General features: G+C 42.7%; 1 protein-coding gene across 2 annotated transcripts in view; it reads left to right on the plus strand.

Annotated features, from left to right (window-relative positions):
• LOC139911996 (single-stranded DNA-binding protein 2) overlaps positions 1–23047 on the plus strand; it is a 54357-nt gene that overhangs the window by 14588 nt on the left and 16722 nt on the right. For both annotated transcript variants that reach the window (XM_071899648.2, XM_071899649.2), the window contains exons 2-4: positions 9850–9922; positions 14094–14155; positions 14510–14594. In XM_071899648.2, the coding sequence (XP_071755749.1) occupies positions 9850–9922; positions 14094–14155; positions 14510–14594 (220 nt within the window). The remainder of the gene's footprint in view (positions 1–9849; positions 9923–14093; positions 14156–14509; positions 14595–23047) is intronic.

The following is a 23047-nucleotide window of genomic DNA, read 5'->3' on the forward strand; positions in this document are numbered from 1 at the left end:
CACTTAGGCTATTATTATGCTATTATCATACTCCAGGTCACCTCATAAGTAAACAGTATACACTACCAGTCAAAAGTTTGGACACACATGATTGAATGTATTATGTTTTTCATTATCTTAACAACATTTTGATCCAAAGGCTTATGCTTAAATGCTTGATATTTGTTTCTTAGACAAATTTAAATAATGAAGTTGATGCCTTTGTATGAATTTCTTTCCAAAGCCTTTGCCTTTCCATCAAGGCAGAGGGCAGCTACTTTGAATAATCTAAAATATAAGATAGTTTTGATTTGTTTAAGTTGTTTTTGGTCACTGAATAATTCAATTTGTGTTATTTCATAGTTTTGATGTCTTTACTATTATTCTAAAATGTGGAAAATAGTAAAAATGAAGAAAAATGTGGTGTGTCCAAACTTTTGACTGGTAGTGTATTTTTTTTTGCTAGCATGTAGTATGTGTGAGCCTGTTATTTATAGTTTGCCTATTAGCTTAACAACAACACTGTATACTCAGGCCAAGTTGCAGTACTGATCACGGATCAACTTTTGTCTTTTGGAATGAAAGGGGGTTATATAGAGAAATCGTCTTATTCACCGGCTCTAATCCAGCCTCCTATTCTGGGAGGCTTTGCAAGTGGGGGCCGTATTCCATTGGTGCAGCTCCACTCGTGCACATCCGGTGTTAAAGGGATGCCTCAGCTGAATATCAGATAAATCTCAGATCCTCCCTGATAAAGGTGTGTGACAGCAGCAGGCATGTTCATAGTGTTGTCCTTTTCAGTTTTGCTCACAGGCCGCAGCATCACTCCTTTCCTGCTCTGTCCTGACCTCCCTTGCTGCGCTTCCCAGCTCCTTTCATTAATCATTTACTCTCTCTCTCTCTCTCTCTCTCTCTCTCTCTCTCTCTCCCTTCTCTCACTGTCTACCCTCTAGATCTCTCTTTGCTGCTAATCTTTATCTGTGTTTATCTTTCTCTCCATCTCTTCATCTTTATCTCTCTGTTGACTGCTGAATTACCTATCTTTGTCCTTCCCTCAATACTATCAGTGTGTATCTTGCCTCTGCATTCCCTAATCTCCTTTGTATTTCTCTCTTTTTCTGGTTCTCTCATTTTGCCTCTTTCGAACCGTATGTATGAGTTTTACTCAGATGCCCCTTTTTTTTGTGTGTGCATTGTGCACGTGTGCTTCTGTGCATGCAATGATTGGAGCATATGATATCCAGTGAGATCCTTTCCTGCCTGTTTAGGTAGAGGCAGCCACAGTATGCAGCTAACAGTGCTTTCAACCTATTAATCCACTCGTTACCTAGCTGTCCCATTCCCCTCCACTGCTTCATTAAGACAATACTTTTGCCTAATGAAAATGCATCAGGGATTAGTCCAATGGAACCTGATTTTCCACATAAACTGATTTGGGCATGATCCTGTAGCTGTACCTTTTGCCAGACAAGGTGTGTGCATAAATAGCCCTGTTTTAAAGATGCTCTCCACCAGTATAAAGGCTCCATAATCCCCCCGGTTGTTTGGGCTGTTGTTTTTTTTCCCCTGTTGTTTTCCTGAAGCCCTGCATATAAGATGAATTATTCAGCATTGTAATGGGTCTATATTTGTCGTTGTTTATCTTGCCTCGGTGCCCCCACCACCCTCATCACCGCCCCACCGCCATCCCTCTCCCAGCTTTCCACTCGTCGGTCGGTCTGTCTGGCTGTCTGGCGGAGCCGCGCCGCTCCACCCGCAGAGGATGCTCCACTTTAATGAATGAAGTGAAGTCATTTAGCAAGCCTCTTAATGGCACATAAAGCCCCGCTGCTAGGCTTGATTAATCAGGGAAAGTGTTTGGCTGTCACACACAGGGCTGTCCTCAGCAGGGGCAGCAGCTTGATCGCTGCTCTCTCTTTTATGGCGGGGTCCCTCTCGCTCTCTCTGCTCTCTCTCCGGAGCTGGCAGTACGGGGAGCCCCAGCAGCCCGGCGCTCTCCTCATCCACAGGTGGTGTTTGTTTGATGGTGGGCCTGATTGGAGATGAGAGCTTGCTTGGCTCCGCTGTTGACTGGGGGGTGATGATGATAATGATGATGATACTACCTCGGAGTAAAAGACGGGCGTCTGTGATTTGTGTTGCCCCCGTGGCCCCGCGGCTCTGTAGCGCGCCGTGATATCATGAGCCGCAGCGCTCGGAGTGCAGCGCAGGCGGGGAGCGAGGGTACAAAACAAGGAGGAGGCATGCGGTCGACCACGAGCGTTGTCACCGCTGCCACCCGTGTGCCAACACTTCTCCATACCTGAGAAACACGCTCGTCATATGCAACGATTATATTTCCTCCATGGGAAAATTTGACAGAGTCACTTTGTTTCTCCGTTTTCGCTTCGGTATTCTTTGAAGAGTTCCATCTGCTTTAAAGCGAAGTGCTTCAAAGACACTATAGTTCTCAGTAGATACCTCGCAGTGTCACTTTCAGCAGCAGTATCCTGTGCTGTGAACACAGACAGCAGAGATTTAAGGCAGTAATTTAGTCTTTTGTAGTAGGTAAGCATATCCAGGAGGTAATTACAGTATTTCAACTTCCTGACTTTGGCTCAGTTCAATCTAGGATTACTTTCCATTGTTATTACCTCTCACACAGAGCTCATTGAAATTCATATAAAAAATGTAATGAAATTCAATGCACACTCCAAGGCCTAACATGCCTGTGCAGCTGTGTGTCTATCTATCTTTCTGTCTGTATTTTGTGTATGTCATGTTTTCAGCACTGCGTGTATTTATGTGCATTTTCTCTAAGAGGAGGTAGGAAGCCAGTCTGGTTTTCCCTGGCTGTTTCGGTGAAGGGTTTTGTGTTAATTTGCAGAAGGAGGTCACAGCAGGGTGCTTGGCCAACTCAGCGGCTGCTCTGTGAGAATCCTCAACATTAGAATATGAAAGTTTACAGATCTCACGAGTATTCATCTTGGGGCTCATCCGCTAGCCCCCAACACCTCCAACCCCCCTCGTCTGTCTGGGTTTTTTTTTTTATCTCTCTAATCCCCATCTTCACTCTCCCCTCTTCACCAGAACCTTTCATCTCTGTCTGTCGCCCTCCTATCACCCCCCCCCACACACACACACACACCATCTCTCTCTTTCTCTCATTTTCTGTCTTTCTGTAATTTTTCCCCCATGAAAACCAGGAGGGGGCTATGGCTCCCTCTCTGGACGTTTGTTTGTTTGTTCATTTGTTTCTTCATTCATTCATTTGTTTGTTTGTCCGCCTTCGCCTGCTCGTTTCTCTGTCACTAGCAGAGACTATCACAGAGACCACTGCTCCAATTTTGATGAAACTTGGAGGAGTGATGTGGGGGACACTATCGTCTGTTTGTTCATCCATCTGTCTCCCATGATGTTTCAGACAGAAGTGCTCGGATTTTCACTGAGCTTTTCTACATTTACAAAATTCTACTGATTGGCGCCACTGCAGGAACAGGTCAAAAGTCACAAAGTAGTACATAAGTGTGATTAAAGCTGTATAAGGCAACTTTGCATGTTGGTGGCTCCGAGTGGCAGCAAGAGGCAACAGTTTGAACTAAAACTCCCCCTGGCCGGTCTGTGATCCTTTTATACCAAAGGATACCAAAAGGCACAACAGAGGCAAAAAAAAACTAACGTTAGTGAATCCAGCTTTCTCTGGAAGGAGCGCTCGCTTGCTGCTGTTTGGGAAAGTTTGTATTTCGCTCTGAAGTTGTGATTAATCACTTCCTGTGGGTGGAGAAGATTTCCCACCAGTGTCCATACCCGACACCAGAATTTCGTTTGGGCAAATAAGGCAAATCTACAGCATCTAGAGGAGATGGGACGCCCGCTTCTCCAATGCGGCTCCACTTTGTATTTTAGGCTGATAAGACGGGTGTGTTTTTACACAGAAATCTTGCCTAGTGCAGCTTTAACACAAAATTTGGTGCAGCTATCCTTGCTGTAAAAATTTGCCTCTTTTACCACCAGTACCATTTTGTATTTCTTGAAATTTTCCAACTGTGATACACCTATACTACATGTTGTACCTACTGTATACTGTTGGGGCAGGGTATTGCTGCTTGATTGTTATTGTTATCGATTTGCCAAAGGGGTGACTGCATCATTCGTGAGGGACAACATGTTTACTGTTGCCATGTTATATGGTAGAAATTTACTCAGTTCCAATCACAAGCCTTTGGATTTACTCCTTCCAATTTCACATATTTCCCATTTAATTAGATTTCTTGGTCAAATACGTGTCTAATAATTGTCAGAGGTTATTAGGCCATGTCAGCATATTAGCAAGTCTTGTAAATATGTCAATTAACATGCCAATTCAGATCAGGGGTATAATCACTTTTCCATTTCATCTATAACAAGGGTGAAATAATCTGAAGCTAATCTATAACAGGCAAATCCAATCACTGAAGCCATTGTCTATTGTGATTTGTAGCTCTGCCAGACTTTGATCGCCATGGCAGTAAATTGATTAGCAGTGATCTACCGGTCTCTCTTAAATGCTGATTCTGGAAAATAGGTTCAAGTCTATCCTTTAAGCTGAGGTGGTGGTTAAACTGCAGGCAAGCTCTCCTCTCCTCTCCTCTCCTCTCCTCTCCTGTCCTCTCCTCTCCTCTCGTATCCTCTCCTCTCCTCTCGTATCCTCTCCTCTCCTCTCCTCTCCTCTCCTCTTGTATCCTCTCCTCTTCTCTCTCCTCTCCTCTCCTGTCCTCTCCTCTCCTCTCGTATCCTCTCCTCTCCTCTCCTCTCCTCTCCTCTTGTATCCTCTCCTCTTCTCTCTCCTCTCCTTTCCTCTCCTCTCCTCTCCTTTCCTCTCCTTTCCTCTCCTCTCCTCTCCTCTTGTATCCTCTCCTCTTCTTTCTCCTCTCCTTTCCTCTCCTTTCCTCTCCTCTCCTCTCCTTTCCTCTCCTTTCCTCTCCTCTCCTCTCCTCTCCTCTTGTATCCTCTCCTCTTCTCTCTCCTCTCCTTTCCTCTCCTCTCCTCTCCTCTCCTCTTCTCTCTCCTCTCCTCTCCTCTCCTCTCCTCTCCTCTCCTCTCCTCTCCTCTCCTCTCCTCTCCTCTCCTCTCCTCTCCTCTCTGTACGGCTCAGTAACAAAGGCAGTGTGGAAGATGGTCATTGTTTCTGCTCCCTGCCTTCATTAAGCTAAGCTCTGGCTCTGCCTGGGTGGTTCAGGCTCCTGGACTGTCTGGTCTTCTGTAGATTTACAGGAGCAGCCAGGAAGGGGCTCAGCTCCAAATATGAATTTAATTAAATGTGACTCACCGAAGACAAAACCACTTGAATTTGAAGGAGAAAGGGGTCAGGCGCAGATGTAAAGATCCAAGCAAATGCCCAACCGCAACCACACCCCCACATCCCACCCCGTAACACACACACACTCATGCAGGCATACACACACAGCACACCACACACACACGCACAAAAAGAGGAGGCAATAGAGGAGGCACCTGATCTCTTCAATCACCCTGGTTGCAGTTGTGATTAATGTAAAGTGGTTCTTATTTACAGCACAGATTGCCAGGGTAGACAGGTAGAAAATAAAAAATGTCTTTCATTTCTGGTGTGCGTCCGACAGCAAGGGCAAACACTTAGAGAAAATACAAAAGATCTTTCATGTTGCTAGACTAGTGTGGGGTCAGAAACCATTGAAATGTGTTGACTGTCTCAGTTTGAGCACTTTTACTTTGAACTTGATCCAAAGATTATTTAAAGCCTGTGTTTATTTAATGTCAAGAGAGTCATTCTGATGTTCTTTGGTGCGCTTTCTCTATTGTGTCAAATTTAGAGGATTCTTAACCTTGGACAGTCCCCCATCCTCTAAGCCTCCAACCTTATCTTAGCTCAGTATTTTGAGTCTGTCAGTCACTTGAGTTCTGTATAGTTTGGTGCTTTTATCAACGAGAGGCTCGGCTGAACAAGTGGTAGCTGAACAATGAGAGAGCAGCGTGAGAGAGTTTAGTATATTCAAAGCCTATCACTTGTCTTTGAGGAAATTAGTAGTTTTGAGTTAAAGTTCAGTCGATATTGAATGCTAGCAAAGTGCCTTCATCTGCTGCTTTGCTGTCTGCTTTATCAGCCTCATTTCAACTCTGCCCGCAGTTGGTGTGTGTGTGTGTGTGTGTGTGTGTGTGTGTGTGTGTGTGTGTGTGTGTAAAAGAGTAAGAGAGAGATACAGAGGGAGGGAGAGAGAGAGAGACGTTTTTAAGTGTGATTTATATGTGTATTTTTGCAAGCCTCTGTGCATTTAAACCCTTGTATTTAAGGTCAGCAGCAGCATCTGAATGAGTTAGGCCTTCACTTTTCTTCTCCTTTCATCTCTTCACCAGAACTTGCATTAGCCTACTTCTACCTCTGATACCTTCTTATGTCCCTCTTCCTTTCATGATGCATCACCTGCCTCCCCGCCACCGCCCTCGTCCTTCCTCCTCTCATGGATTCCCTCTTCGACCAGTTCTTCAAATCAGGGCCAAAGGTCAGATGTGAGAGCTCTTGTTAAATCAATCACAGGTCAAACCTTTCAGTCCGCCAGACAGGCAGCTAGTCAGTGAGGTAGCGTTTTCGTGTGGCAATAGATAGCTGACTGGATGCGGGCCAACGCATACTGAGGACAAGCATTCATTTCTTTATTTATTCCCGGTGACACAATGTATTCATTCATGCAGCCCATCTGGCTCACAGTCATCGCTGTGAATGTATTCATTGTGGAGACATGTGATCTTTCAGTATCAATAAATTGCTCTATACTGACGCTATTGTATCTGAAGTGAGGGTGCACAAGGGGGAAATGGGGTTTTAGAGCGGATGACAGAGAAAAGATGCAGAACAGAATGACTGAACAAGTTAGTTCCTAGAAATGTTCCGGGTTGTACAGTGCCTCGAAAAAAAAAAAAAAAAAAAAGGGTACATCTTTTATTCATGTTCAGTCGTCGAGGTGTCAAGAGTTTTGTCAAGCCTCTCATTGTTCCGTTAACCTTGTCCCTGTGAAACATTCTGTCTCTATCTCTTTGGTTAAACATTACTGCCAGGCCACGAGAGGGAAAAGATTGAGAGAGGAAAGGATGGATAGAGAGGAGGAGGAAGTCAGCGAGGTTCTGCTGCCTCCCTTCATCCTTTCATCATTAAACAAACATGGCCTCTTACCAAAAAGGAGTGCAAGAGGGAAGGAGTGCGAGCAAGACGGGAAGAGGCACACAGAGCAGAAGAAGGAGGGAGACGGAGGATAAAAGCGATGGAGAGGAGAAGAGAGATGGAAATGGAGGAGAGAGAGGGAGAGATGGAGGGAGGGAGGGAGACGGAGTACCTGTGTGCAGAGCAGAAAGGTGCGCAGTCCATCATCTTCAGACAGGCAGACAGGGCCGTCTGGGGAGTTTATTTTTACCTCGCTACGAGAGAGGAAAGAGGAGTCTGGATCGGCCGCAACGGGCTGGTCGCACCTTTCAGTGGGGCTTCTAGGGCAGCTGCTATCCCTGCATGCACACCTGTCACGCATGCCCTAAACACACACACACACACACACAAACACTCTAACCTCTATAGGTCAGTGCTTGTGCTGTATCATGGTCATAACTAGTGATGGGACGAAAAATCGAAATTCAATATATCGCAATACAAACATGTGACAATACGTATCGTGGGGCAGAAAAATGATCACAAATCCATTTTATTCTGCTGTAGTAATAACAAATGAGACGGCTTGACCATCACAATTTCACAAGATCACCATTGAAATGATGTTATTTACACTTTGTAATGACATTTTTAAATTGGTGTTTACATTCTAGCAAGCCAATGCCATTGCTAGAAAGATTTGTGTCTCAGAAATAAACATAATTCTGCACAGTCAGACTTTGTTGTCATTGAAGTTTTATTTATTACATCGTATCGTGGTTGTGTGGAATCATGAACCCCATATCGCGTATCGAATCGTATCGTGAGATGAGGATATCGTCCCATCCCTAGTCATGACTCATGCTTTTCTGCAGTACAGTCAGTAGTCTTTTATATCTTTCTGAAAATGTCTCTAAATTTGAGACTTGCCAAGTTAATGCACTTCCAATGCCCCGCTTGCCCTGTCTACACCCACTTGTAGCTAAGAGATTTTCTTCTCTAATATGGCAAAATGCACCTACTGTACAGCTCAGTTATGTGAAAACACTTCTTCTCCCCGTCTCTTTTAAGAAGTTGTTTGTTGGGCACCGTACCATCGATCCCTGGTCTTAAAATACAGTTCCTCAGTGTGTGCCCAGCTTGTATTCATCAGCCTAATGCCTGGCTGGTGTGCACAGAGGGCAATTTGAGGTGCGATGAAGGGAGGTGGTATTCTAGTTGTCAGCACAAATTTTTCACCACATCCCCATTGTTTACTATCGATTTTTAGGGGAAATGTGAGGATAAGGCAACAATTTACCTGCCCACCACCCTCCTTGTTAAATTCATAACAAATTTCCCGATGTTTACAGCCCTGTACAGTACATCTTTGCTCTGCTCCAAATCTACAGGGTGCTGTTAGGAGTCAGTGTGATCTGCTATTGATCTCCTCTAGATCAATGTTTGTGTTGTATTTATGGATCCAGTAGATCACCCCCACCCCCACCCCCCCCCCACCCCCCACCCCCCCCCTCCTTCCTCCAAGATGCTGTTAGTACCAGCAGAGACACACTGGGAGGAGAATTGATTAACAAATCAAGCCTGTAATTAATTCTTACTGTGATCAAAGCCATGGGAGGAAGTCTATGGAGAGCCCGAGGCGCGAGGAAGAGGTGCTTTGCAGTGCCGTTCCACCGAGCGCACTCTTCCCACCGTGCTGTTTGTTCTTCAAGTGGGTGTGTGTGTTTTTAGATTTAGCATGATGTAGGGCCAAATTTCAAATGTCTTTAAAAGTTGCCGGGCCTGTTGCTCGGCACCCATGCGATGATCAGTGCTCATAACCTGATATATGTGTCTCCATGTTAGATGCTGTAGTTTCTGTTTATCATGAGATTTGTCACAGACTGTAAAGCTCTCACTCATCGTTGCAAACTGCGCTCTGGAGCTGGTTGGCAATCCCTATCCATGCGTAGGCTCCTTCATCTTTATTTTTAGCCTCCCTCTTATTTATGTATTTTATCTTACACAGAAATGGGGTAGTAAGTATAATTGTCTTAGGTCCCGAGATGCCTCTTTTCTATCCCCGAAGCCTGGAGAGAGATGGTCAAGGTAGTCTGCGTGGTGTCTGGCCCCCTCCGGAATAGCAAGCAGAAAGTTTTTTTTGATCTTAAGGAACTGGTTCCACTCACTGAGTTCAAAGTTAGGGATATCTAAGATGAATCTGTGGGGAATTGTAAATGCTTTGGATAAGTTTTTGTCTGGTAGCAAAATTGCACCACTGCTTCTTCTCTCTCCCTCTCTAGCTCTCTCTCTCTCTCGCTCTCTCTCTCTCTCGCTCTCTTGCTCTCTCTCTCTCTCTCTCTCTCTCTCTCTCTCTCTCTCTCCTCTCACTCTCTCTTCCCTACCATCTACCATTTCTGTCTCTCTCTGTCCTTGGCTAAGTGTACCTTTCCACTCTGTAATTAATGCTAATGTTTTCTCAACCAGGTCTCCATTGTAGAATACTTTTTTTTTTGTAAGTGGGTCTAAGCTGACTGAATAAATCACAAAAAAGACACGATGACCCGCCCTACTAAGAATAAACCATCATTTTAAACAGTGCAATTATTGTTATATTATAATCCTTCCACTTTGTTGTTTTGTGATGGTGATGATTAGCATGTATGTTTTTTTGTTACAGAATCAAGACCAACTGTTTTGCTCATGATTAGCACTCTGACCCATTTGTCTCCCGCTGTTCTCTTTGTCTTTGTGTGCAGGTTAGCTCTGTACGTGTACGAATACCTGCTGCATGTAGGAGCACAGAAGTCAGCACAGACCTTTCTCTCAGAGGTAAGTCACAAGGATGGGGTGTGTGTGTGTGTGTGTATGTAAGAGTGTGTGTGTGTGTGTGTGTGAATACAACCCATGTTATGTATGTGTCCACTCTCTGAAGGGTGGTCTGACCCTCATGCGGTGTCCAGTAAGCTCTGCCAGAGTGTAGCAGCTAATTGAATTAGCCTTGCCTTCCAGCGCTGAGCCGACAGGCCGGTACAGGCAGGAGGCTTTTTAACATTAGGGATCCATTTAGTGAGACTGGGCCGGAGCGCAGAGAGAGAGTTACGATGCTCGGCCCGCAGCTGACGTCTTCCACTGACATCACTGTCTGATCCGCTCAGTAGCTCCATCTCTTTCCATCTCCCTCAGTCTCCTTCTTGTCTTTTCTGATTCTTCTTTTTCTCTCTCTCATCTTTCGTCTCTCCTCTTGATCTCTGTGTCTATCTCTCCACTGCTCTTCCTTAGATGCACTCTTGTCCTCTCTCCATTTCTGTAGAAGGTGATGGCGGGGGGGGGGGGGGGGGGGGGGGGTGAAAATGGGGTCAGTTGATTCTGGTGCTTCAGTCTAAATGACTCTAAATTACAACGTAGAAGACAGAGGTGGAGTGGAGCCGGTTGTAGAGAGGGTGGAGGAAGAGGAGAACAAAGAGAGGGGGATGGAAAAGGTTACATCATCAGCTGGCAACCCATTCGCATCACTCTTAACTTGCGGGTTCACACACATGCACATGCACACACACCTTTCTTTTCTCTCAGTTCTCTCTCTCTCTCTCTCTCTCTCTCTCTCTCTCTCTCCCTCTCTCTCTCTGACACCCTTTTCCCCCTGGCATCCACTGCCATATCACTTGCTCTCTCTTCTTCCGCAGATGTGAGAGATGAAAGGGATAGGCGGTGTCGTATTCAAGTGTGGGAACGCATTAGCTAAGAGAGCAACAAGTATAAACACAGCCGCTTATATACAATACACATGCGCGCGCACACACACACTCACACTCACACACACACACACAGGGTAAACATTACGCCATAGTGTAGCTCTTGCTGGAGTAGAGGGGTGGAGTAGAACATGGCTTTAAAGGCCTGTTATCCACTGTTTATCATCCACATCTGTTTATATCTCCAGGCTCAGGAAACAAGAGCCCAGAAAAAACACTCACGCATCAGACCCAAACACAGGCTCATGCTGTCACAGAGAGAGCCAAACCATACCATACTAAACCATATACAGGTCCAGTGACAACACAAGCTAAATACAAGTTTAGGTGATGGTTCAAATAATGCTAATACAAGAAGAACTGTAGCAACTTCGTCTTTAAACCAAAGTGCATGAACTGGAAATAACTAGAATAGGAAAAAATTCAGCTACTCTTGGAGGCCGATGGATGCTCTTAAAAAAAAAAACGTTAATTGATGCAATAAAAACCAACACGTTTCGGCAACATGCCTCCATCGGAGTTGCTAAATAATGATGATGTATGTTTTTTTTCACTTAGTGCTTTTCAAACCTGCATTACGAAGTGCTTTACTAAAGATGGAACCATAGTAATAAAAAGACAATAAACTAAACAACAAAAAATACTAGACTTAAAATTACGAGAATTAGAATACAAATATATGGGGGGAAAAAAGAGGACAGCAAGGTCAGTAAAAAAAAAAAAAAGCCTGTATGTAAAATATGTTTTAAGAAGTGATTTTGAAGATGATTCCAGCCTAAACTCTGCTTTAAATCCCAGGCCTAAATGTAGTGAGAACAGCCTGCATCAGACAGCCTACATCTGACAGTAATCACGCTAAAGGGATTTCACTATAGCATGGTGAAGGTAAATGAATGAACCGCCGCGGAGAGCAGACCGCAAGAAGACAGGATATGTGGGTACAGCCAATGCTGTTTTCCTCTACCCTTTCCAGATGAAGGGGAATACGAGAACGCACTAAAAACTGTCCTGACCTAAACTGTCTGAAGTCATGTTGGGACAGAGCGAGGGCCAATTAGATGAAATGAGGGATGTCATGCCCATTCGGCATCTTTTGTACCCTTTCGCTGTCTGAGTAAGCAATTATGAGAGAGTAAATCCCTCTTTGTCACACTGTTTATGCAAGTGCTGGCCATCTTATAGACCCTACCGAAGTCTTTACTAGAACTGTTAACTTGGACTGAGAACATGTGGGATAAACAAATCTGTGCAGTTTCCGACCAGCAAAAACACTTCAAAGCAGGGCAGCTCTTCGAAAAGTCACGGGGATAGAAAGCAACACGGGATATGTTGTGGTTGTGTGACAGTGCTCACTGTGTTTGATGCTGTGCAACTTACAGTAGGTCAGGACAGTCTGATTGAAAGTGCAGCGATTTAATTTTCCTGTTCTTTTATTGCTTGCTTGCATTGTTGTAAGTTGGGTGTTACACTGCAAAAAATATCCATCTTAAAGGTCCCATATTCTACACTTTCCAGTGTTTTATTTTATGTCTTGCGGTCCATTAACAGCTGTTTGTGTGGTGTCATGCACCAAAAACACTCTCAATCCATTTTTACACGTTCATTTCCAGCAGCTCTCTGAGCCTTGCCAAGAACAGGCTGTTCCTGTTGTCTTTAAGGCTCATTAATATTAACGACCCCTCTGTTCTGATTGGCTAACCGTTTCAAGAGTGAAATGTGAGACACCACAGCGCCGGCAGAACAGGCAGCAACAGGTAGGGAAAACTCTCAGGTAATAAACAATGACAACCGCTCAACCGTTTTGAAAAAAACACTTTGTTAAACTATTATTTCTTACAAAAATGATAATGAGCGAACCTTTGTGATGGCGCAGTTACAGAAGTCCAAGCGGCTCGTTTAGAGGCTCCGTTTTCTAATATGGATTGTGTGGATTTAGTTGGCGATTTTTTTGATACTTTAACACGACCTTTAACACAAAGTCATTAAGTCTATTATTGAGTCTTAAAATCGTAATTTTCCGCCAATCTGCCAATGGGGTTAGATAATTTCACTTGTTTCCAATGCAAATCAACTTGTTTCAAGAATTTTGTAGAAACAAGTTTCATTTTCTTGATAGTGCAGTGATCTGACTTTTTCTGACTTGTTTTAAGGTATTGACACTCATTTCTAGAAAATTCAATAAACAAATGAAACTGTATTGGAAACAAGAGGAGTTATCTCACCCCATTGGCACAATTTTTCTCTCGCTTTAAGAAAAGTAAGATTTGAAGGTTGAATATGAGACTAAATGACTTGTTGAGATGGATGTTTTTTGCAGTGTACAGTAGATGTCTTTTCTTATTGCCCTACCCGCATGAAAACAAGTCAGAGGAGGAAATGGAGAGAAGATGAAAATGAGATAATTTTCCTCTAAAGTCATAAAGAGAGTGATGTAACTCTGTTTATAGAGAGCCAGACTAAACACTACCGTCACAGTCTCTGTAGAGGGTCGTCTCACTGCTGCTCCCAGCTGCCGTTCAGACCATTAGGTGTGTGTGTGTGTGTGTGTGTGTGTGTGTGTGTGTGTGGTCTTTTTCACCAAGCCTGCGTGTCTGTCTGCCTCTTTGTGTGTGTGTGTGTGCGCACATCAATAGACATTGTGTGCGTACATAAATCAGGACTACTGAGCACAGTGGGTGATGTCAGCACTCATGTTAGTCATTGACCTTGGCTGAGATGTCATTCTTTCACTTCTAAAGAAAGAAAGAAAGAAGAGATGAAGGTGTGGATGAGTGAATACACGAAAAAGACAGGAGGGAGAAGGATAGATAATGTGGGAGAGGAGCAGACTGAAGATTCAGGGTGTGTGGGCTGAAAAAGGTTTGATTGGGCTCCTCAGGCTGGTACATGTTCCTAAACGCAGACTCATACATCTGCTGGCTGACTCTGCACACACACACACACACACACTTGCACATGCTTGCGAATAGGCAGGCTTCCACGCACGCATAGACACACTTATCCACTTATCAATCCACGGCATGAGAATCATAATATAATTACATAATGGTATGTGTATGAGAATTCCCCTGCACCCTCTCCAACTTTGTAATGCAGGTAATTCAGATGTCAGGCTTTCATCTGCAGTTAATAAGTCTCTAAAGCATCTGTTTCTCTCTCTCTCTCTCTCTCTCTCTCTCTCTCTCTCTCTCTCTCTCTCTCTCTTCTCTCTCTCTCCCTCTCTCTCCCTCTCTCTCTCTCTCTCTGCCTAGATCCGATGGGAGAAGAACATCACATTAGGAGAACCTCCAGGGTTTCTCCACTCATGGTGGTGGTGAGTGTTTTTCTCTAATAACTCCTCACCTGCTTCGTATTCATCCCATTTTTCTTCATTCTATCCTTGACGTTATTAAATAATCACTCTTCAGATTACGCCGCCCCATATTTTCATTTATCTTCATCTCATTCATTGTCCTCAGCAGCTCTTCCGCAGGTTGCCGTTTTGTGAATTGTTGTAACGCCACTCTCCATGTCGCCTATTACAACCATGATAATAGAATCACAGTTATTGTCTTAATGCCGGATTTCCCCCGACTCTAAAGTGGACTATTACTTTTGTCTGTCAGGCTTGAATGTTTCTCTTTGTTGTGATTTTTTCTCTCTCTGACTGCCGTTCTGTGTGTTGCAGTGTTTTCTGGGACCTGTACTGTGCGGCTCCAGAGAGAAGAGAGACATGTGAACACTCCAGCGAGGCCAAGGCCTTCCATGACTATGTGAGTCAACGCCGTTATGTCTGTCCTTGCTCTTTCTGGGTGGCATTCTGCGACTGACGTGGGGTTTCATGCTCAGACAGTGTCAGTAGATGTTATCTTAATTAAATACAGTGTGTGACAGGGAGCACAGAGAACATACTGACTGGGATTTGAGGTATGTGCTGCTGCTGCTACATGCTTACTACTAACGTACAGCAGCTCTGAAATACTGCATATACACTACCAGTCAAGAGTATAGACACACCTGATTGAATGTTTTCATTATCTTTTGATCTAAAGGCTTACGCCCGGGCCACACCGCCTACCTGAGCAGCGCGTGTGCGTCGCGGAACCTGTTGCTTTTCATTTCGGGCGCCCATGTTAACAGGTTAGAGCAGCCACACAGCCCGCGTGAGCAGTGTGGCTCAGGCGCGGTGCGGCTGCGGCTCAACTAGAGATTTGGCGTGTCGCCTATTTTTTCCACGTGACGCGTGCGGTTCTCAGCAAAAATAGACAGTGAAAATGATCTGTTGATAGTCATATTGACATCGTACCAGCAACATTACACCTTTCAATACAGTTTCAATGTCTATATCTATTTCATGTCACAGACATGAAAAAATATAATTATTTTTTTTAACTCAACACTTCCTGTTTCCGTTTCAAATTAAAAGCCCCCTAGCGTTTCTGTAGACAGAATCCCTTCATTTGTTAACACAAGGCTTTTATTGTGAAATATTTGCAGGACCGTGTTGTAGAAAATTCAGTGACTTGCACGGCTAATTTACTGGAGTACCGGCTTTTAATTGTGAAAATACGGTAGTCATAGCAGAAACCCCACATAGGCTATAATTAATTTAATTAATTTAATTATATTATGTTAATAAGTTAAAAGAACATCAGGTGAAGGGCAGTATTTTTCTGTGTTCTCTCTCTCTCTCTCTCTCTCTCTCTCTCTCTCTCTCTCTCTCTCTCTCTCTGAACGAGGGTAAACAAAAACAACATATATATATAATATATATATATATGTATATATAATGACATGAAATGAAACTGGCCGTTATTCTATGGCCATTATCAAAGGCAAACTCAGTGTAGAAAGATAGGGCTGGAAGGCAGCACCGCAGCAGCAACGCTGTCTGTGTGGACACCACAGGCGAGCGAGCCGCAGCAGTTCAGCGAGGTAGCCGTCACGCACAGGTAGAGGTAGGCGGTGGGCCCGGGCGTTATGCTTAAATGCTTGAAATTAGTTTCTTAGACAAATATAAATAGTGAAGTTGATGCCTATGTATGAATTTCTTTCCAAAGCCTTTGCCTTTTCATCAAGGCAAAGGGCGGCTACTTTCAAGAATGTAAAATATGAGATAGTTTTGATTTGTTTAACAGTTTTTTGGTCACTGAATAATTCCATTTGTGTTATTTCATAGTTTTGATGTCTTTACTACTATTCAAAAATGTGGAAAATAGTAAAAATAAAGAAAAATGTGGTGTGTCCAAACTTTTGACCGGTAGTGTATGGCCTTACCTACTATCTACAGCAGACTGGGCAGACAGACAACAGTCAGTGTGGTGGAAACTCTCTTTATTCTTCTATTCTGTCGCTGTGTCTAACTACTTCTTCTAATTCCCGTACATCAAGGCTTCGGTTGATTCAGCCGTGCGCTATCCAGTAACCGGAATACTTGTAAGCGTTTCCAAAGCTCTTGAAGTTTTAGATTAACTGGTGACTAAGAAGAGAGGAAGTGCGCCTCTCCTCGGGGAAGTTACGAGGCGGAGGAGGGGGGTCTCCTCTCCTGCTTTTTGATGTTGTTGTTTTCCCTCTGTAGCCTGGAGTCTGACTCATCAGATTTGTCTGTGCTGTGGTTTATTGAGACGCATTGTTGGAAGTGCACAGGTCAGGGGTTTCTGCCTACCCCAGCAGGATTGTCCTCCCTATCTCTCCCCCTCTCTCTCTCTTTCTCTTTCTCTCTTTCTGGTTCTATCCCTCTTTCTTTTATGCCTGCAATCCTGCAGACCTGCTGGGGGCCCTCTTTTATCTTCTTGCAGTAGGTAGGTGTGTGTGTGTGTGTGTGTGTGTGTGTGTGTGTGTGCGCGCGTGTGTGTGTGCAGATGATGCTGCTGATGCTGGCGATGATGATCTGGGTGATGAATAGGCACTCGGGGAAGGCGGCAGCCATGTGATGATGTCATCCTGGCTCCGGGGAACGGAGCTGGAGGGCAGCGCGACCTCAGCCCCGACAAAGAGAGAGAGAGAGAGACAGAGAGAGAGAGGGGGAGTGTGGGATGGAGAAAGGGAGGAAGAGAGGAAGACACATGGTGGATGGGAGGGAAGGAGGTGGAGAGAAATAAATAAGGAGTTGAGATGGAGTGATGTCAAAAAGAGAGGAGGAACGCTGAGGGGGAGCTGGGTTTGAGATTTTAAACACTCACTTGGTTAGAGAGTGAAAACAGAGGAGTAAAAAAGGAGAAAGGCAGACAGTTTTTCATTCTTTATTCATCTCAAACATCATCCGGTACCAAAAAACAAACAAAGCAAATTTACAGCAATTATTGTCTCAAAATGAAAACAACAGTATCTTGCCTCTTATCTTAAACAATAAATCAATTCAGAATATATCTTAATGCAGCAAGCAAAGGCCACCAGCAACGTCCTATTCTTACATTTCCTGCAGGGATGTAATCAGAGAATTATAATTAGACCAATTGTAATTAGACCAAGGTCACTTTCAATCAACTGTTCCAATGCTGCGCTGCTTCTCAGATCCAATCAGAGGTACTACCCACATATCTGCTGCTCAATTAAAACCAAATGAGGGGACAACTGTGGTGGTCGTCGCTGAAAAAGTAACACGCCTTAATTCGACGCTTGGTGTCTTCTTTTTTTTCCCGTCTCCTGACTTTGAGACTGATGGAGATTTTAATCAGACATTTTGATGGTAATTATTTTCAGATAGCTAATTACTGAGGTCCTAATTAATGCTGGGGAGATGTAGGAGCTCAATCGCATCTTTGTGTCCCTTTCCTTTGATAATTGATGGGATTGTGACAAGGCTTTAGTCTTGATTTGTACGATTATCCCGATTTGAACTATAGTGTAGATTCAATTTGTCTGTTCTCAATCTGGTCGGTTCAAAGCAACAATTTCCCTACCAAAATAAGAAGCTCTGTGTTAGTGTATGTAATTCATGTGGTGTGTCTTTGCCTGTTTGTTTACAAGCGGTGTATGATTGTTTGCATTGGACTGTGGGTAGTGTTGACTGTGTGACCACACTTGAGTGTCTGAAGATGGCTTTCCAGGAAGTTAATACAGTAATCTAGTGAAAAAGTGGAAAGAAAGAAAAGACTGATGAATAAAGTGAAGAGAGATCCAATGTTATTGATCTCCATCCTCAGACTAAGCTTTTCAGGCATAAGAAAGGCCATTTACAGTTCTGTTAAGTGCTTTGTAAATTGTGTTCTCGATGCTAAATGAGCGATTTCCATTTGCGAGAGGCCATGAAGTCATAAAAACAAGCTATTTTTACATTATTTTGCTTGGCCCGGAAATGGCTTTATTAGAGACAAAACTCGGTGACTATTGCTTTTCTGTCTTTCAAGAATGAGACATCAATCCAGGCAGGTCAATTTAATTTTTCCTGACAGCGCTGTGAGTTGGAAAGTTGAAAAGAGTGACATTCATTTTCTGTGAAACTGATCTGAGCTCTGTGATAGCTGCAGACAACTGCTGTGTCTGGTAGACGCTACAGAATTTATTTCTAGCAAGTATACTAACATGAAATGCATTCATAATACAAACATACTGCAATATCTCAAGTCCATTCATAACACACGGATTGAAAAACATATTTGTAAATCTCTAGCTTTGAACTGATTCTCATAGGAACAATAGAACATTCTTACTCTCTGCTGATAGCAGACTCTTATCCCAACTCATTTCTGTGATCTTACAGAGTTTAACGAAACATGAGCAAATTAAAGAGCAGCGAGAAAGAATCATGCCAGCATGAAATTACTTGTAAGACCTGTGAAAACAATATATCAAGCATATTAACATTTTTTTCTACTTTGTGTGAAATTCTGACATTTAGACCCTCTAAAATGTTTGCTGTACTGCAACATGGTCCATTTAATTTAAATAGAAACGTCTGTGTATACATTGTGTTAAGTGTGTCGGTGCGTCATTCTGTATTTGTGTGTGGCACTTAGAATGTACAGTCTAATTATACTGTATGTGTATAAATTTCCCTCAGTAGATTATTTTTACAAGCTCTGGAAGAGACGGTAGCTTAGAAGTTAGAGAAGCAGAGTTGCTGGAAAAACCTGGTGGTGGAGAATTAATGAAAAACGCTCTCTTCTCCATTGAGCAGCCGAACTCCCAGATGCTCCAGTGGAGTTGCTCAGTGTCCAACTGAACACTGTTGTCCTGTGAAAACCATGTAACTCCAATTTTAGTGATTTTCATGTTTTAACTTCAGTTGAAGGACTACATGCTCCTCAGAGGGTTGAGAAAATGTCTCCGACCTCTTGGGCTTTATGAAACCAAAAGAAAATCCACAGGATAAAGTCAAAAATGCATTGTGATCAAGCTAAAACAAGGCTGTTTGTCTTAGTTCCTGAGAAGTTGACATTTTGGAGATACAGAGTTTTCACCTGACAGCGACAAACAGTTGCACTGGGCAGCTTACAGATGTGAATGTGTGTAATTGGAGCAGGTCATGGCGTAAAAGAGCATGCATGCTAAGTTAATCTTTGCTGGAAAAATAAAGGTTTATAAAACGGTGACTGTGACTGCAAATATCCGGCGCTCTCATGCTGTCTGCATTGAAATGTTGTAGGTGTTTGTGAACGTCTTTGTTTGTAATGGCCTGAAAATGTGCGGTTACAGTCGTCACACAGGGTAATTATGTGTTTGGGCTTTTAGCGGTATATAGTTCTCTCGTGAATATGTGCCTGTGGAATGGATTCTCACCGAGTTTGAAAAGCTGTCAGAAAAACAAGAATAGGTGCCATTCAATCAACCAGAAGGCAAGCAGACAAATATGACGGAACAAAGCTGCACATGCAGATTCAGCCAGGCATGCAGGCTCACAAGGTGACAGGCATAGATGGTCATTAGGGTTGGAAAACTGAGAGGTAGACAGATGGACAGATATGCAGGCAGACAGTCAGAAAGGTAAAAACACAGACAGGCTGACAAGTTCTACCGAAAAACACCCTTCAAAATTCAGAGAAACGTACTGCCACATACTGCAAAAAATATCCACCGTGTCAAATTATTTAGGCTTGTGTTGAGTCTGGAAAACTTATTTTTCCTAAAACTAGTGGAAAAATACCAATGGTGTTGGATAATTTCACTTTTTTTCTAATGCATCAACTTGTTTCAATAATTTGCTTGACTCAAGTGACATTATCTTGAAACTAGTGAACTACTTCATTATTCGCCGTATTTCAAGATACTAGAAAGTTCTCCAAATGGGTGAAACTGCATTGGAAATAAGTGTAATTATCTCACCCTATTGGCAGATTTTTCTTACTAGTTTTAAAGAAAACAAGGATTTTAAGACTCAGAACTCGACTGACTGACTTTAAGATGGACATTTTTTGCAGTGCAGCAGCGGGCGGCAGATGGACGATCTGGAAAGCAAACAGGCATAAGATGCACTGTGGAAAAGCAGCGGTATACAGGCGGGCATTACAGCGAGGAGTGCCTGGTATCATTGTGTGGCATCACTGTGAGAGATAGCAAGCACAAGGCTGTTAGAGGGGAAGAAGAGATCAAGAGGCAGCGCCAAGAGCAACCCCCTTTGACAAAATGCTCCGTCTCACACTGCCAGATCTTACGCACATACTCACTCACTCATGCATGGAAATGTATTCACACCGCTCAATTTAACAGCAGCGCACATATTCGCTCTTTACTGTACAGCTACAGGGTACACACAGTTATAAATATGTAATAACACACACAGGATTGCATTATTCATTTACATCTTGATGCATTTACAGTGTATGTCATCTATGCAAATACGCTGGTGCACACATGCTGTCCTCAGGTGTGCTGTTGACCTCTGGTATGAGGCAGAGGGACAGTAGGGTAGGGCTGCAGCTAACCGTTGTTTTGGTAATCGATTCATCTAATGATTATTCTCTTAGTTTCATTAGTCACAACAAAAAGAAAACTGAATCATGCAGCTCAAAATTCAAAGCTTCATTGAGGATCCTCTCTGTCAAGACTTCTGCTAATGAAGGAGGAAGTCATCCATACAATACGTTTGTTACTAGGAAGAAAGGAAGAAAAAAATAGTAAACTTTATTAAAAATTTGTAAAGTATCATAATTGTATGTTATGGTAGAATAATATTGTCCTACGTCTTGATAATACAGAAATTCAGTAATGAATATTATTCAGTAATTTCATGCCTGTAAATGCAATGGATTCTCTGTGTGCAGGTAGAGTGAGAGAGCACATTTACTTTAACTCTGGGCTTCTTCCTTAACATTGTAAATACTCTTCACCTAACTATTCATTTAATGACAAAGAAAATAGTAATAACAGATAATGGATATAGGTCTAAGTTTTTTCAATACGTTTTGTGTGGAGATGAGAGCTCGTTATCCTCTCTAGCCAGAACTGTCAGCACATATTCAGGTCTTCACTCAAGCTACTAGCATAAATACTCACCAACTTACTATCTGGTTCAGATGTGGCTCCAGGATAGTTTTGTTGAAAATGTTGGTGTAATGCTCCTAGTAAAGGCCATTCTGTTGTATTATTGGTTTCAGAGTTGAAATATTCTGCGTCTTTGCCTCCCTGCTGCATGTCACACGCAGCACTTCTTTTGTTCATTGCATCATTTACTGTTAATAAGGCGTATCTTTCATGCATACAGCCTGAAATGTAAAAAATAATACTGATAATGATAAAAATCGACGAATTTCCATAATCGATTTTGTTGATTATGTCGACTAATTGTTGCAGCCCTACAGTAGAGTGTGGTGAGCCTGGGGTTACGCTCATGTGCGGTCTTACACAGACAGAGACACACACACACACACACTTGAACACACAGACCAGTGGTGGCACCTTGCATGCCCTTTGGACCCTGTGGTTTCTATATCTATTGGTACAAGACAGGATTGTTACTCCAATGATCTTTTACAGTTTATCACTATTCATGAATATGAACAAAGCCAGAAACTGCAGTAGCAAGACAATTATCTGCGATGGCATCAAAAGAAACTTTCTGGAGCCGCTCCACTGACAGTGAATTAGAGACATGGTGGATTCAGAGTGTGCTCTATTCATAAGATGTGGCTATGTCCCCAGAAATCTCCCTGGGTGATTTTCTATTTTGACATTTTATAAGTTCTGATGTTCTACAACCCTAACAACCACAACCTATTAACATCCACTCCCCAGACAGCTGCAATACAAAACGTTGAAATGTGTTAAAAATGTTAAATTGTTTATTGAACATGGATTGTTTTCACTTGTGGCATTTTGTATCCACAATGAAATTAATCTAAATGCTTACTACAGATGAGACAAAATGTGTCCCGGGACATGGGAGCATGTTTAAATGCAAGTGATTAAAGGAGGTGATATTCTGCAGCAGTTTCCAAAATAACTCGGAGTATGCCTACAACAGTGCCTTGCAGTTACAATAAGATCTCATATGCTATTCCAAAATGTTGCCAATTGTATATTCATTTAATCCAGTAACTCTCAAACTTCACCTGAATGGACTGACAAGGAAAATAACATACTTAAAATTAGATTACACAAAATGGGAAACACGTTCAAAAGTGATTACAAAAATAAATAAAAAACAACAAGATTAAATGTGGGCAAAGTGTAAAAAATCACCTGAATGACAAGAGGGCGTGTCATACTTTCAGATCTTTAACAGTCCACCCCGTTGTATAGGATGCAGTACATTTCTGAAAGACCTGGGAGAAACTTTGTACAGCTTTGGTAATGTCACTGATTTGAGAATTTTCCCCTCTCCAATTGTGGGAGCTAAACATGAGGTTAAGACTGCATTTAGAAGCTGTAGTTTCTTACATTATGTTTTGTGTTTTCTGAAAATGTAGAGCAGCATAAATTTAGAAATACAGTAGTTTTTATGAACGTTTTTTTTAATTTATGGTGGAATTAAATGAAAAGAAAGCTTGTTTTCATTGTTTTAAATGCTACCTTTCATTGAGAATCCATGTGTACATAGAGTAGATATATAACAACTAAATACCAATAGCCTAATTGGCCTTTAAAAACACTTGATTGGGGTTTTAAGTGTTATGCCAGCATTATAAATGGCATGGTTATATTGTAAATTGATTCCCTGGCCCTTAAAATGCACAAATGAATAATGGCTAGTTTTAGTACTACAGCATTCTGTATGTTTTTTCTAGAGTTAATTTATGTCCAAAGTGGCTGGTAGATTTTTGCTCTCTGGCTGCTTGACCAAATTGTT

The sequence above is a fragment of the Centroberyx gerrardi genome, chromosome 8, assembly GCF_048128805.1.
Source record: "Centroberyx gerrardi isolate f3 chromosome 8, fCenGer3.hap1.cur.20231027, whole genome shotgun sequence".
Lineage (NCBI taxonomy): Eukaryota > Metazoa > Chordata > Actinopteri > Beryciformes > Berycidae > Centroberyx > Centroberyx gerrardi.